Raw genomic sequence first — 13,868 nt, forward strand, 5'->3', positions numbered from 1 at the left:
AATAAAGCAGGTGCAACATGTGAGGGGTGGGGGAGTCTTCCCGCACATTAACAAGACTCTAATATATAATATCTTCGACTATATTTAAACAGAATTATCAATCTACATATTTACACTCTATATTTGTGGTTTGATTCGAGGTTGGGACCGTTTCCCCTCAGCGGGCCCCCACAGAACAGAAAAGCAACTGATCACCGGCGATTAAAATTGGATCTTTAAATAACTGTAGAGACACACAGATGCCTGGACCGTCGGAGATTTCCAGGGATAAGGTGGATTTCGTTGTGCTCTAGGAGCTCTGTGAAGGAACACCTGTTACAAACTGAGGTTAATCATCGTAAGACACTAAGTTAGTCGCAAACCCCCGAAGTCCCGAAGTGAGGGGAATCAATGCATCGGTCTTTACCGGATCCGGCAACAAAGATAAATTAAGAGAGTAACAGTGCGGGGAGAGAGTCTGTAACAACCCCAGAAAAGTTCGTCTCCACTCGGTTCGGAGTCACTTGGAGTCGCTGGCCAGCCGCGGCATGGTGACGGCGCTCATGCCGGACACATGCGGAGGCGGGACTTGGCACATGCTGCACGGGCAAGGCATCCCGGTGCCAACGCCCCAGTGCTGGAAGCTGCTGCCCAGCGGCCCCGCGCCGGCGGCGGGGGCTTTGAGGAGTCCGTGATGGGGCCTGACCGAGGTGACGGCGGAGATACCGGGCGCGGACAGAGAGGCGGTGGAGACGGCCGCCGGCGGGAGGAGCGGGTGGTGCACCCCCGGGTGGGAGGCGTGGGAGGCCGCCGGGTGTCCCGGCACGGGCCCCGCGTGTGTCATAGTCCCACAGGCCGACGGGTGGAAGCCGCCGTGGTGTCCGCTGCTGCCGTAGATCTCGCTGACCAACCGCTTCATCTCCTCCAGCGAGTTGCTCAGCATCAGGATGTAGTTTCGCGCCAGCAGCAGGGTGGCGATTTTGGAGAGTTTGCGCACCGACGGTCCGTGCGCATAGGGCATGACCTCCCGCAGCCCGTCCATGGCCACGTTGAGGTCGTGCATCCTTTTCCTCTCGCGGCTGTTGATCTTGAGGCGGATCGTCTGGAGCTCGCTCTCTGACAGGAGCTTACGGTCTTTCTTGGACGCCATCCGGAGGGAGAGGGAGTCCTCGTCGGTGGCGGAGAGGCCACGCAGGCCGGGGATCTCTGACGGAGAGTCGCTCTGCGTGGACGACACGGCACCCGAGAAGCCGTGCACAGACTTCTTCAGGGTGGATATGAAGATGTCGTCCACCTCGGGGGAAGACGGTCTGCTCGACACGCGGCTCGTATCGGAGTCCATGGTTCTGGTCCACAGCACGGTGGTCTGAAGAGAGAGAAAAAAAAAAGCAATCATTTTTTTTAGTTAATTTAATGAACCCCAGAATCCACATCTCATAGCACCGCCACAGAAAATAATCCACGTTATTTGCTGGGCACACGGTGACTGGTTATTGCCATTTTATCCGTTGAATAGATCATTAAAAGTAGGCTGCTATGTACAGACACGTCGTGGCCTCTGATTAGATTCATCCTGAATGCTGCAGGACCCTCGAATTAAAACTCCACTTACAGGAACATGTCTGGCGAAACTGCTTTTATCCCTTTTCATCTTTATATTGACACTGGGTCATCAGGTAGGGGATAAGAGACAAGTTATCAATGAGTGTCCCCAGCTTGTCCTTTTCTACACTTTATTTCCGTTTGACTCATAAATAAAGTCTGGTAAAAACGCCAGTAATTATTAAAGCAGGTTAATATAAAAACAACCACTTACCGAGAGTGTTTCCAGGCGCGATGGTGAGAAAACCTAAACGTCGGATCCACTTGTTACTCCAAAGCGCGTGTGACAGCCCATTTGGCACGGCTGCGTGCGACCGCGGGCTTTTATAGCGGGCTGAGGCGCACAGAGGCCGGCTCACCGGGACAACGCAGTTTCTGTGCCGGCTGCCACCCTGCGACCAATCAGCTCCGTGCAGGGGAGGTGGGGAGGGGGGCGGGGGGTCCTCTCCAGCCTGATGTAATTACCAACACACAGCATCACTATTAAGTGAAATCAGACACACTTCCTCCTGCACATGGCCCCCTTTCTCGTGAAAACGCTGGGCCCGCGCGCGGACGGATTTTGACCGTCATGACGCACCGAATAAGCCGCAGTTTGCGCCTTCGGGAGTCAACTGTCATTTTCTGTCAGCGCAAGGCTCCGGAAACAGTCATGCAATAAATCAGACCTCATTTTAATCAATCACACGAATTATGATTGATTTGTTTCGTGCCGAAACCGCGACTAAATAACTAAAAAGGAATCTCTAAATAAATAGAGATATTTTAATTTAACATCCTATCAGCTTAATTTGCGCCATTTTTTAAATTTTGTTTTTTGGTTTTTTTTTTTAATTTTTTTGGATCGAATATTCGTTCCTCGTCTCTCTCTCTCTTTTTTTTTTTTTTTTTTTGCCAACAACCTCTCCGAGCGTGAAATCACGTCGCCCCCTCACACGAGCAGCAGCAACGGGTCGAAGCCTAATAAGCGGCGCAATATGTTTCCTGCTCGCAGTTCGGGACTAAATGTGGTGTTTTCCGTTTTTACCCCGCTGTCGGCCAGCAGCTGCCGTTAAAGTGCGTCTTTAACGTTAATTAATGAGGTGTGCAAAATTGTTTTTAACGGTTATGATCTGTAACATTTCAATTAGTCTGCGGCGAGCGATCGCGGTGTGGCCCGCTGCTGGCGCTGAGAGGGCCTCTGGCCGGCATAAGGGCCCGGGCCGGCGACTCGCCCTCGGACCTAACCGGATCTGACAGCGGCATTGTCCCGAAATATGACAAACTTTAATCCTGCGCTAATTGCCTCTGCAAGTTTATCCGTTTTCGTAGCACGGAGGTGGGAACGTCCTCCGTGCGCTCGGGCTGCGGGTGAAAACAAAATGTCTGAGGTGACCCTAATCATTTTCATCAGTTAATGTCTTGTTCTACCGACTCAGCCGCCTGTGGGGTGAAGTTAAAAGGGGGGGGGTTGATTTCAACCACTGACCGGTGTTACTTGATTGCCGGTGGGGGTTTTTATTTCCCACGAAGGAAGCGGGGGGGGGGAAGAAAACACACCAGTACACAGCACTGCTCTGGGATATGAAATAACAGTGTGTATGGGGGGGGGGGGCAACAACAAAAAAAAAAAAACGAAAAATAAATAAATAGATAAATAAACAAACATTGACTTTGGAAGAAAGTGACAGTTTGTTTTTTTAAAACGGGAAAAAGCAGGAAAGTGTTTTTTTTTTCTTTAACAATCGAATATTTTAAATATGAATTAAATATTCATTCATTCATTCATTCATTTTGTAGTTAGTTGTGCCCAGAATCAAGACTCCGGGCTGTTGCCATGGTTACCCTCAGCTTAGTACACCTTGCGGACTGATTTAGCGCGTTGGTGACCAGTTGACCGGAACTACGTTTTTTTTTTTTTTTTCGGGGGGGGGGGGCATATTCGGTTTCAACTATCAGTCAGGTGTCACATCCACATCGGTCGGTCAAAGATGTCACAAAATCAAGTCCGTTGGGTGGGGGGGGGGCGACGACTACCGCACACACACACACACACACACACACACACACTGCCCCCTTGTTTTGTTTTTTTTCATCGTTATATTTGCTTGTATTTTCCTTCCTCTGTCCCTCGCGTCCGCGTGTTTACTCCCGTTAAATAAGATTATGGTAATGAAGGCGGTTAAAGTGGCATTTTAAATCAGGAGGTTTGTATCTGTGCCATCGTTTGCTTCATTACACATTCCCACAGTGTCACTGTTGCTCTGGGCTCCACAATGAGACTCGGACCACATACAGGCTTTTCCTCTGCAGCCGAGGTCTCTCCTACATCTCACGCATCATCGTTTTAAGCCAGTTACAGTTAGTTAGTGAAATGATCCGTCGGGGATTGTGGTAGTTGCTCACAGGCTGTTTCAGAGATACTCCACAGAGTCTCTCAGTCTTCTGTGGTAATTTTTTTTTAGGTGGAGTTTTTTTTTTTTTTTTTTTGCAACAGAGTTATCGCGTTGTCACAAGACAGAAGTGCCCTCATTCCGTTTCTGAAAGCCTGTACAGGAACTCCAAATGGATTAGAAATGCCGATACTTCTCAGAACTCCGTTTTATCGCCAGCTTTAGAAATATCCTGCGAGCCCACGTTGGGGTCACCACCCAGATTTGAGAAACTCTGGCCTATGAAATGAAGCTGAGATGAACATAATTTATTCAAAACTAATTCTTACACATCATAGTAACGCCCGGTCATTTTTTTTTTAATTTTGGTACTTAAAAAAAAAATAAAATCAAAGGGTGAATATCCTCAAATATCCAGAAAACTGTCACATTTCAGTTCCAAAATTCAAAGCAACAGCCACTTAACCACTGATGTTAATAGTTCAAACCCAGCTGAGGTGAATGGATTTGTTGCTGTCCAGCTTGTATCCTAACTCGTTGTCTCCATGTTTTATATGCCACCACTGGTCAGCTTTAAAAAAAAAAAAGTGCATGTCAAGCCCTCCATCCAGCAGTTTGCAGTATAGTTAGATCGCACGGGGGGGGGGGGGGGGGGGAAATGAGGGGGCAAAGGATCAGAAAAAGCAGAGAGCCTTCAGTTACACATGATACGAAGTCACTGTGTGTTTTGTGACAGGCAAGTGCGGTGCCTGAATAAAGCCTAACATTGTTTTTACCTCGCTGTTTTTCTCCAGAATAAAAACAAACCAAAACATTACACCTATGTGATTCCCAAACCGAGCGCACGAGTCTGCCGCTCTAGCAGCCTCCACTCTTTCGGTTTTCAGGCTTTCCTCCAGATTTCGGAACCCGGCTGCAGGGATTTGCTCCCATTCAGCCACGAAAGCATTAGCAAAGGGCCAACACTGATGTTGGGTGATAGGGCCCGGCTCGCGGTGCCGGCGCACCAGTTCATCCCCAAGCTGCTTGATGGGGTTCGAGGTCAGGGCTCTGTGCAGGCCAGTCAAGTTCCTCCACACCACACTGGAAAAAACCATCTCTTTACGGACTTGATCCGGGGCATGTGTGCACTGTCACATAGAAACAAGAAAAGGCTCTTCCCCAAACTGTTGACTCAACTTGGAAGCACACGGTAACATCATATGCTGCAGTATTAAAATTTCAACTGACTGGAACTAAGTGTCCTAAACCAAAAGTGGGAAAAATAGCTCAAATGTCAAAGTTTAAAAAAGTATAAAATAAAAGCACATGGACAGGGATTTTTTTCTTTACATTTCCTATTTTCTTCCAACCTCAGCTTTCACCACTCCTCACTGCCATCATCTCCTTCTTTCCGTCTCTCTCTCTGTCCATCAGTCTGGGTGGCGGTAGGCCCGGTGCCGTGGTGAATACCAATAGTGAGGAGGAGCATATGTGAGCCATACTTAATCCTGCTAATCTGCCTCCAAAATAAAAAAAGAAAGGGAACAAAAAAAAAAAAAAAAAAAGCAGAAAAGAGAGGAGGGTGGAAAAACACGAGAGAAGTTTTCTCTTTCTGTCTGGGGAGCTGACCGGCCTCGGCCAAATGAAGTGAAAGACATGAATAACGTCCTGGCTCTCCCCCTCGATCCCTTTCTCTGCGAAATCTTGGAACGAAATGAAGCAAAATTCTCGCTTTTGTTTGAATCTGTAGTGAGGAACGTGAGACGCTGGCTGCCGCCGCCACCGCTGTTACTGTGTCGGGGTGTGTGTGTCCGTGTGTGTGAGTGTAACCTTGTCTCCCATTCAGATTCACATGTAGCTGTCCCGCATTAGCGGTTTACCACGCATTGAATGGCAAAGCTGAGTGTCAGCACCGGAAGTCGAGTGAAACGCCGAAAAATAGCGTCGTTACACGGTGTCGCGAGTTTGCATCCTGTCTCATTCAGCTTGTCAGTGCAGATCTGAATGTTCTATATGATCCGTAGAAGAAAAAACACATTAAGGAAGGCAATATATTTCACCCAAAACAGATTCAGTTCAGATAACTCGGGTGCCTCAGGTTTCAAGTTTCAAAAACAAGAAAAGACGGAAACGCGAGGTGGGAAATCTTCAAACGGAGCCAGTTTATAAAGAGAACATCTGCAAAAGTGCACAAGCAGAAAACATTACTTAGAAAAATGACGGAAAAGCTGGCGCCATAGGACCACAACCAGTCATTGAGTGTGGGGGAGGTGACACCAGAGTGATGGAATAATTACCACAGTCATCAGGAGAGGTTGCGTTTATCGCAATAAACGTGAGGAAGCTCTAAAAGAATGAACTTGAAATTTCTTCTCTGAGCCCAGAGGGATGTAAAGTTTAAAGGCAAAAAAAAAAAAAAATCCATCTACATTTTACACCACACTCTTGTAGACATTTGGTGACAAATCCTGTACAGTCAGTGTCTGTTCCGCATCCAGGACCCACAGACATCTTGGTATCTTCCCTGGTGATGCTGTGTCAGACCTGTATCCGTGCCTCTGTTATTCTGAGCAAATGATTAACATACTCTGCTCCGACAGACACCAAAAATGTTGGTGATTTGTTTCCACGCGTCGTTCTTCTTTTTTATGTCTGTTAAGTACAGCGATGCTTTGAGGTAAACTCTTATGTCGGCATGCTAACATGCTCACGACAATGCTAACATGCTTATGTTAGCAGGTATAATGTTTGGCATGTTCAGCATCTTGGCATGTTAGCGTGCTAACAATTGCCTCTTAGCACTAAACAAAAACTACATGTGGGGTTGATGGGAATGCCATTAGTTGTGCAGGTATTTGGTCTGAAAATTAAAGTATCTGACGAATTAAAATTTTAATGATGATGGCGCAAGAGGAAACGTTAAGGGATCGCAGGAGCTATGACGGACCTTCCGGGGGGGGGGGCATTACAATCTATTCCGGTAGTTCTTGAGATATTTCATTAAAAACTACAAATGTGAACCTCATGGAGGCACCGGAGGAAAAGCCAGAGGATCACCGAAATCAGTAGGCTTTATCCTGTGGGGACCATGAACGTCCGCACCAGATTTCATGGGAATCCATCCAATAGTTGTTGAGGTATTTCAGTCTGGTACAAAGTGGTGGACTGACTGACAGATAGCTGGGTGGCTGAAAACAGAAATGAACACATCAAGGTACAGAGTAAAAAATACATATGAAGGCAGAAAGGCAGGAAATTAATCTAAAAATGCATTTAAAAAAATAAAATTAGGTTTTAAAAAGTATAAAGGATCACAGGTCTGCCTAACCTGAGATCCTCAGGTGAGTCCCTCCAACACCTCTGACTGCAAATGTCTGATCAAACTTGTGACTAATCTAATAACCTAACTCTGTATAGATCTGTACATGTACACGTGGGGTGAAGGGTCCACTGATGTAGTCAAGTCAAGGCCATCTAGCACACGATAAACCATGTGGATCCTGGCTGCAGAGGGAGTCTTCAGGCCTCTGTGCCTCAGGGGCTGGACAGTGTTGGGTTATGCTGGCTGGGGGCTTTATCTCTACAACAGCTATTAGGAGGTAATTAAGTCCTAACACTGCCGAGCCTCCCATGGTTACTATAACATAACTGCAAATGGGAAGCTTACAAGCTCCTTTAGACGGCATGACAAATTGAATGGAACTCATTGGGCTTTAGCTATTATTCCAGCGGCCCCATCTGGCTGGGAAAAGATAAAGGGGATTTGCTGGAGGTTGTGAGGGGTTGAGCCTCCAAGCTCGGTGTGTGAGTGTGTGTGTGTGTGTGTGTGTGTGTGTGTGTGTGTGTGAGAGAGAGGGATAAGGAACGAGAAGGGGAGGGAGGGGGGGTTGTTCCTGGTCCAGTGTAGGGAGTGTTTTGAGGGTTCCAGGGGGATTTTTTTTTTTTTTCTCTCTCTCCTCTTTGGTCTGAGCTTCAATTCAGCAGGCAGCCTGAGATTTGCTTTGGCCAAATGTTACAAATGTTTCGACAACCTGGTCTCTGATCCTCAGGGGTCACTCAGGAGGGCACGGGGGTACAACGGCTTTACACCGAGAGATTTAACAAAGCAGCATGGGGATGAATATATTCACACTTGTATTCACCTCCCAGGCCTCCAGATGCTTGTTTTAGTTTCGGGGAGAGACTATACTGAGGCGCACTCTGCCCAGAGCAGGCCAGCTGGCAGTTTGTTTCCATAGTATGTCTAGGACCAAACTTGTGTGGACAAAAAAAGTGTCACGTTCGCTGGAGTGCTGCTGTCAATGGCTGACAGGGGGAAAATATGGTGAAAGACTGCTGAAAGTTTTTTTTAAAGATGTTTCGAAAGTTCTGGAAATACCTAGACTGTGAAATTTCACCTATAATTCCTTGGCTTTAAGTAAAAGTAACAACTGAGCCACATAATGATCTGCACACACTTTTTCTCCAATTTGTAGTTTTAGATTGTGCCAATCATAAGTGGAAACCATTATGCATCAATGTGAATGGACTAATCCTGCCAAGCATTTCATTTATAATCTGATATGGCCCCTGTTTTTATCGCTCATTTTTGGCCCCAGTTGTGTCACGAAGCAAGCAGTAAAGACAGGAAAGATGAAAGATACTATAGTCAAAGGGACATGTTAGGAAGATCATGAGCCAAACATTATTAGTATTGAGTTATACTGACGGTTGTTTCTATCATTTTGTCCACCCCATTTATATCTGTGAGGGTAAGTTAAATAACAGAAACACCTCTCTGTATAATGCAGTTTGAAAATGCTAATTACATGTCAGGTGAGATTTCACCCACCCTGACGTTTCCAGGTCGCTCTGTGAGCTCACTGCCCAATTGGACCACTGTAATAATGTGAGAGTGGCCGAATCTCTTCGGTTGGCACACAACAAAATCACATTAGCGCCACCATCTGGTCATCGGTGGGGGCTGAATGGACGTGTTTTTTTTCCCCGCTAGGTAAACCTCTCTTCTGTCTCCTCCAGCTGTCTGTGATCACCCATGCTGTGCTTCTGACAACACAGCTGTTGTCATTGATGCACTGAATTTGTTTTGTTTTTTTGTGTCAGGCAACTGCAAAGTGTACAAAACTGTGTTTCAGTCACAGGTAATTGTTGTAATTCTGTGGCTTACATAGTGTTTACACCATAAACAAGGTATGCCAGTGCCTCTTGTAGTAAGTAGTAAAACCATTTTAACCCTTGAGGTTTGCCTAAATTAAAACGAATTGACTATCTTTGACAAACGGTTGCAATACATTTGGTTGAAGATTTGCAGGGATCTGTAACGTTGTTGGACTGGCAGACTGCTCTGAAGGTAGACAGACACCTTGCTGTAGTTATATTCGTGTGACTTTTAATAACGCTGGCAGTTCAGGAAAGTTCTCCCTGGGGTTACAGTGTCTCATCTGGAGAACAGTGGGTGGTAAAAGGTTAAAAATCTCTCTTTGCATCATCCTCAGTATAATACGCGTCGGCCATTTTCAAATTTATCCACTATTGAGAGCGTTTTGAAAAAGTTTCCAGTGGCGGAACATGCCGACTTTGTGTGAATGGACGGCCTAAACACAAAGCAAATGTATCTGTGTTATTGTGGACATGGTCTCAGTCCTGCTGAAAGTCACTTATAGCTTTACAGTATTCTCAGTGCTGCATCACAATGGGTGTAAAGTGGTCTAATGATGGGGATCTGCCAGGCTTAACAGGCTCTCATTCAGATAGCGATTGTCAGAGGGCCATAGACAATGGGCTGAGGAATAACAATGGCGTACACAAGCAGCCCAGGCCATCCCCGTTCTGCTGCAATTAGCGTCATATGGAGGGATTGAGAGGCTGTGCATTCCTTTACTCTCACTACCAGCCTCCTGATCCCATCACACACACACACAAGCTCATCATCCCTAACAAGGGGGCGGACTACTTTATCTACTTTATTACCACCCCACTGCTAACCAGCTGTCACCCACCCCTCCAGGCACATGCACATGCACATGCACATGCACATTTACACATACGCATACACACATACAGACATGCACTCTTCAAAAAAAAAAAAATCACGCTGGAAGTAGTTGCAGGTGTTTTGTCTGGAGTTGTCATGGTTTGGTCAACGGGTGTTACGCAAACCTGGACAGACATGGTCAGGTAGGTGAAGGTGAAGGTGGATCCTATATGTACATCATTCCTAGGATACAGGATATGAGATATGTCCAGAATGCATAACTGATCTGTGAGTTTGAAGGCTTATCACACGTCAAAACACTGTACATCAGCTTATAGTACTATGACACGGGATTTTACAACTCTGGAATGTAACCACGGTGGCAACTATATTACCTATTAATTCAAATAGTCTTTTTGGAAGGCCCTTACAAACCATTTTGTCCTCTCGGTACGAGGAGTTGTTGCACAGGCACGGAACGGCCAGTTGAATGGCATGGTCTGTGCAGATATTAACGGACTGAGGGGCCGAGAGAAGGGATAGGTCTCCATAGCAGGGCCGCAGGGGCCACAGAGCTGGAGGAAGGGGGAGATTTCCGGGCCCACTTGGCAACTCGACACACTAGCTCTCCTTCAATTCTTCAGCAATTATGCTGTCATCAAGCCATTTTGCCGTTTTGAGAATGAAGAGAGGGACACAAATAAGGGCCACACTGGTTTAATTAAACTAATACCAATTCATGTTCCAGCAAGATGCTTGAGGCGTCCTTAGGAGAAGAAGGACAGAAAGGGCCTGTTCCTGTGTGTGCGTCTGTGCACGGGTCTATGCACGTATGCCCATTATGTATGTGAGAAATTTTGAGCATGTGTGTCCGTGGATGTGTGTGTGTGTGTGTGTGTGTGTGTGTGTGTGTGTGTGTGTGTGTGTGTGTGTGTGTGTGTGTGTGTGTGTGTGTGGGCGTGTGTCCCCTCACTTCCAGCCCATTGAGCTACGATGCTGTTGCATGCTCTCTGATGCCCTGGTTTTGGTCCAACCGAACAGAATGCGTGGAGGGAAGGAGGGAGGTGATGGGAGAAAGCAGAAAAGAGGAGGAGGAGGAGGAGGAAGGGTGGGGGTCCTCTTGGTGGTGGCTGTTTGTCACTGTGAATCGGCTCAGGGTGGTTCACATCATCTGGCCATTGATGGCAGCCCCTCCCCTGTTGTAAAACAAGCTCCTGTGGGCCTGCCTGAACACTGTGGGCATTGTGTCCCACCCTCGCAGGAAACATACCACCCAAAGTGCTGCTACCCCCACCACCATCCACCCACGGCATCCCAAGTCCTTCTCTCTCTCCATCCATCTCCATCTTTTCCTACATTGCCCAACGACAGTCTGATGTTAAGCTCTGGATGGAGGTGAATCAGGAGAAAGCTGGAGGATAAGGAAACAGGGTGAGCGAGAGCATTATCATTTGAAAGCAACAGGTGGGAATACCAAGGCTGGACTGAAGGATGGAGGGAAAGAGGGAGTCGGCAGCAAGCAGAGGAGGCTGAGGGAGGTGCAGAGAGGAAGACAGATTCGAAGGGCTGGTGTAAAGGGGGCGTTCCCCACGGTTTCCGTAATATGGAGGGCTAATGGGAAGATTGATGGATTGAGACAGCAAAACAAAACAGGGGGTGGTGATAAAATGTAGAGCGGGGGATAGAGCAAGTAGGGATCGGGCTGAATGGTGTCTTGAAGCCTCAATTCTGAGGATGTGTGAGTGTGTGTGTCACAAGGCCAGGAGAAGGAGGAAAATTTACTGCCTTTGGGGGCAGGGAGTGGGTGTGACTCGCTCCCTAATTACCAGGGAGGTCTCGGGAGCTTTGGGTACAAGACAAGTGTGAAGGGTGGGAGAATGAGACAGGATACAAGGGGGTTAGTGCAGTTCAATGCTGACCACCTAAGATGCCCCTTGCAAAAGACACTCACCCCCATTCCATTTCAACCCTCCCCAAGTGCCCTTGCTGAATGCTATAAATAAATATCGTGTCTTCTCCTCCAAAAGCTGATAATTTACTGCCCACCCATTCCGTTCTGCCCATCTCTTCTCCATTTCTCAGTGCCGTTGCCAGGCGGTGAATGGAGCTCGTCCTTTGAGTTTGGAGGGCCGGGCCTGTGTTTTCTGGAGGGGCAGTCCTCAAAGTTTGGAGCACCCTGGAGTGGAAACACACACACATATGCTTATATGTTGAATGCCACACATGCTCCTTTATCAGCCACCTCTAAAACAGCCATCCACATTGGGAGAATTTGAGGGATTCTTGTGGGAGTAACCCGTTGTTCAGTGCAGAAGAAGAGAGCCAACTCTTTTCTTTCCTAATTAAAGGTGAGACTAACGGGTGCTTCAGGTCGATGGCAGACTCCCTTCATGTTCCTGAGTTGTTTTCTTTGCATATACCCCCACTGAGACCTAAGTTTGCTTCAGTGTTGGTTGTCCATGAATTTGCGACGGGATTATTTAATTTGTTGTACTTGTTTTATATCATACGCATTTTATAGATACCTTTATGTACGTTTCATAATACCAATATTTACATGTTTTGGTAATTTAAAAAAAAGGAAAAAAAGCCTTAAAAGCAGAAATGCTGTGTGCACAGGACGGAAGCTACAATGCGAGATGTGTGTACTACCAATAAAATGAACTGGGGTATCCTGATGTAGAAATTCTGGGATACTTTTTTCTTTTTAATTTTTTAATCTGTATTTCTACATTGTTCCTGCTTCAGATGGCACTCTGGAGAAATGTGTATAACCTTTGTTTGCCCTCAATGCAAAACAGAAAGTGGTGCATTGCTCTTATGGTGCAGCAAAATGTCAAAGGGAGGAGGTCAGAGTGGACTGGTGGGCGGCAAAACTGTCTCCGCCTAACAGTAAAAGTTGTTTTTCTGAATTGGGACGACAGTATTGCTCTAAAATTAAAGGATAATTCCAGCGTATTTCAACTTTGATCTTGTTTTTGTAGTTCTCAGACGATCTGGGAACCCGGCTTTGCTAAACAGAACTCAGACAGGTGAAGGAACATGAGCAATCAGAGGATCAGACAGGTTTTAAACAAACTTCCAAGTTAAACAAACTTATTGAGAGGTAAAAATGAGAACAAATGATGAGTTTAGAGACCAACTAGCTAGTTCATATTTTACCTACTGTACATAGTCGTGCACACATGGTTTTCCTGTGCAATGACACATTTCAGGTGTGCTGAATTTTACCAGCGAACAGTGGTTTACATAATCTGGATGAACTGTTCAGTCTTCTAACTGCCCATTCCTTGTCACTGCTTTCCCAGGTTTCTGCATTTACTCTGGTGAAAACAACATTTTCATATCCGATAAAAACAGTGGCCAAAGCCTTGAAAATAACCCCAAATTTGTAATAAAACAAAATTATTCATGAAGCAAGTATTTTTTGATGTGTAAACGTAACCAGACCTTAACCATGGGGGCAACAGACGGGAAAAGATCCATATGAGTCAGCTTTGGATCATTTCAGGTCATTTTTGATTAGGTTAGTTATGAGGACTTGTTGCTCCATCCCCTATAGTACTTAGCATTCTCGACAGGGAGAATCACTGCATTGCACTGCATCACTGCATCGTTTTAATTTTTGTCTACACTTTTGCCTTATTTCTCTTTCTTGAAGCCATCTGCTTCCCTGGCACCCTTGCCTGCACGACATTCACCTGGAGGAACAGAACAAAAGAGGACGACAAAGAAAAACACACGGAGAGCATGCAACTGCGACAGATACAAGTCTCTGACTGCCAGTGCTGCCATGGTGCTTTTCACTCAACTACAGTCGCTCCACAGAGGACCGAGAGTGAGAGGATGAGAGAGAGAAAAAAAAAAAAAAAAAATCAAAGCGAAGGAGAGCGTGCTGGCAGCGTCACTCTGCCTCGGCTGCCATGGCAGAGTCAAACAGACTCAGCTAAGAAATTGTA

At 46.4% G+C, this 13,868-nt stretch overlaps 1 protein-coding gene across 1 annotated transcript; it reads right to left on the bottom strand.

Moving 5' to 3' along the window:
• Positions 1 to 499: 499 nt before the first annotated feature.
• olig2 (oligodendrocyte lineage transcription factor 2) lies at positions 500 to 1,879 on the bottom strand. The gene is made up of 2 exons (XM_040149101.1): positions 1,796 to 1,879; positions 500 to 1,345 (listed from the first exon to the last, which is right to left on the bottom strand). Exon 2 carries the CDS (start codon positions 1,319 to 1,321, stop codon positions 500 to 502), a length of 822 nt encoding a protein of 273 aa, XP_040005035.1. The 5' UTR covers positions 1,322 to 1,345; positions 1,796 to 1,879.
• Between the last annotated feature and the right edge of the window lie 11,989 nt (positions 1,880 to 13,868).

Source organism: Xiphias gladius, chromosome 16 (genome assembly GCF_016859285.1).
Source record: "Xiphias gladius isolate SHS-SW01 ecotype Sanya breed wild chromosome 16, ASM1685928v1, whole genome shotgun sequence".
Classification (NCBI taxonomy): domain Eukaryota; kingdom Metazoa; phylum Chordata; class Actinopteri; order Istiophoriformes; family Xiphiidae; genus Xiphias; species Xiphias gladius.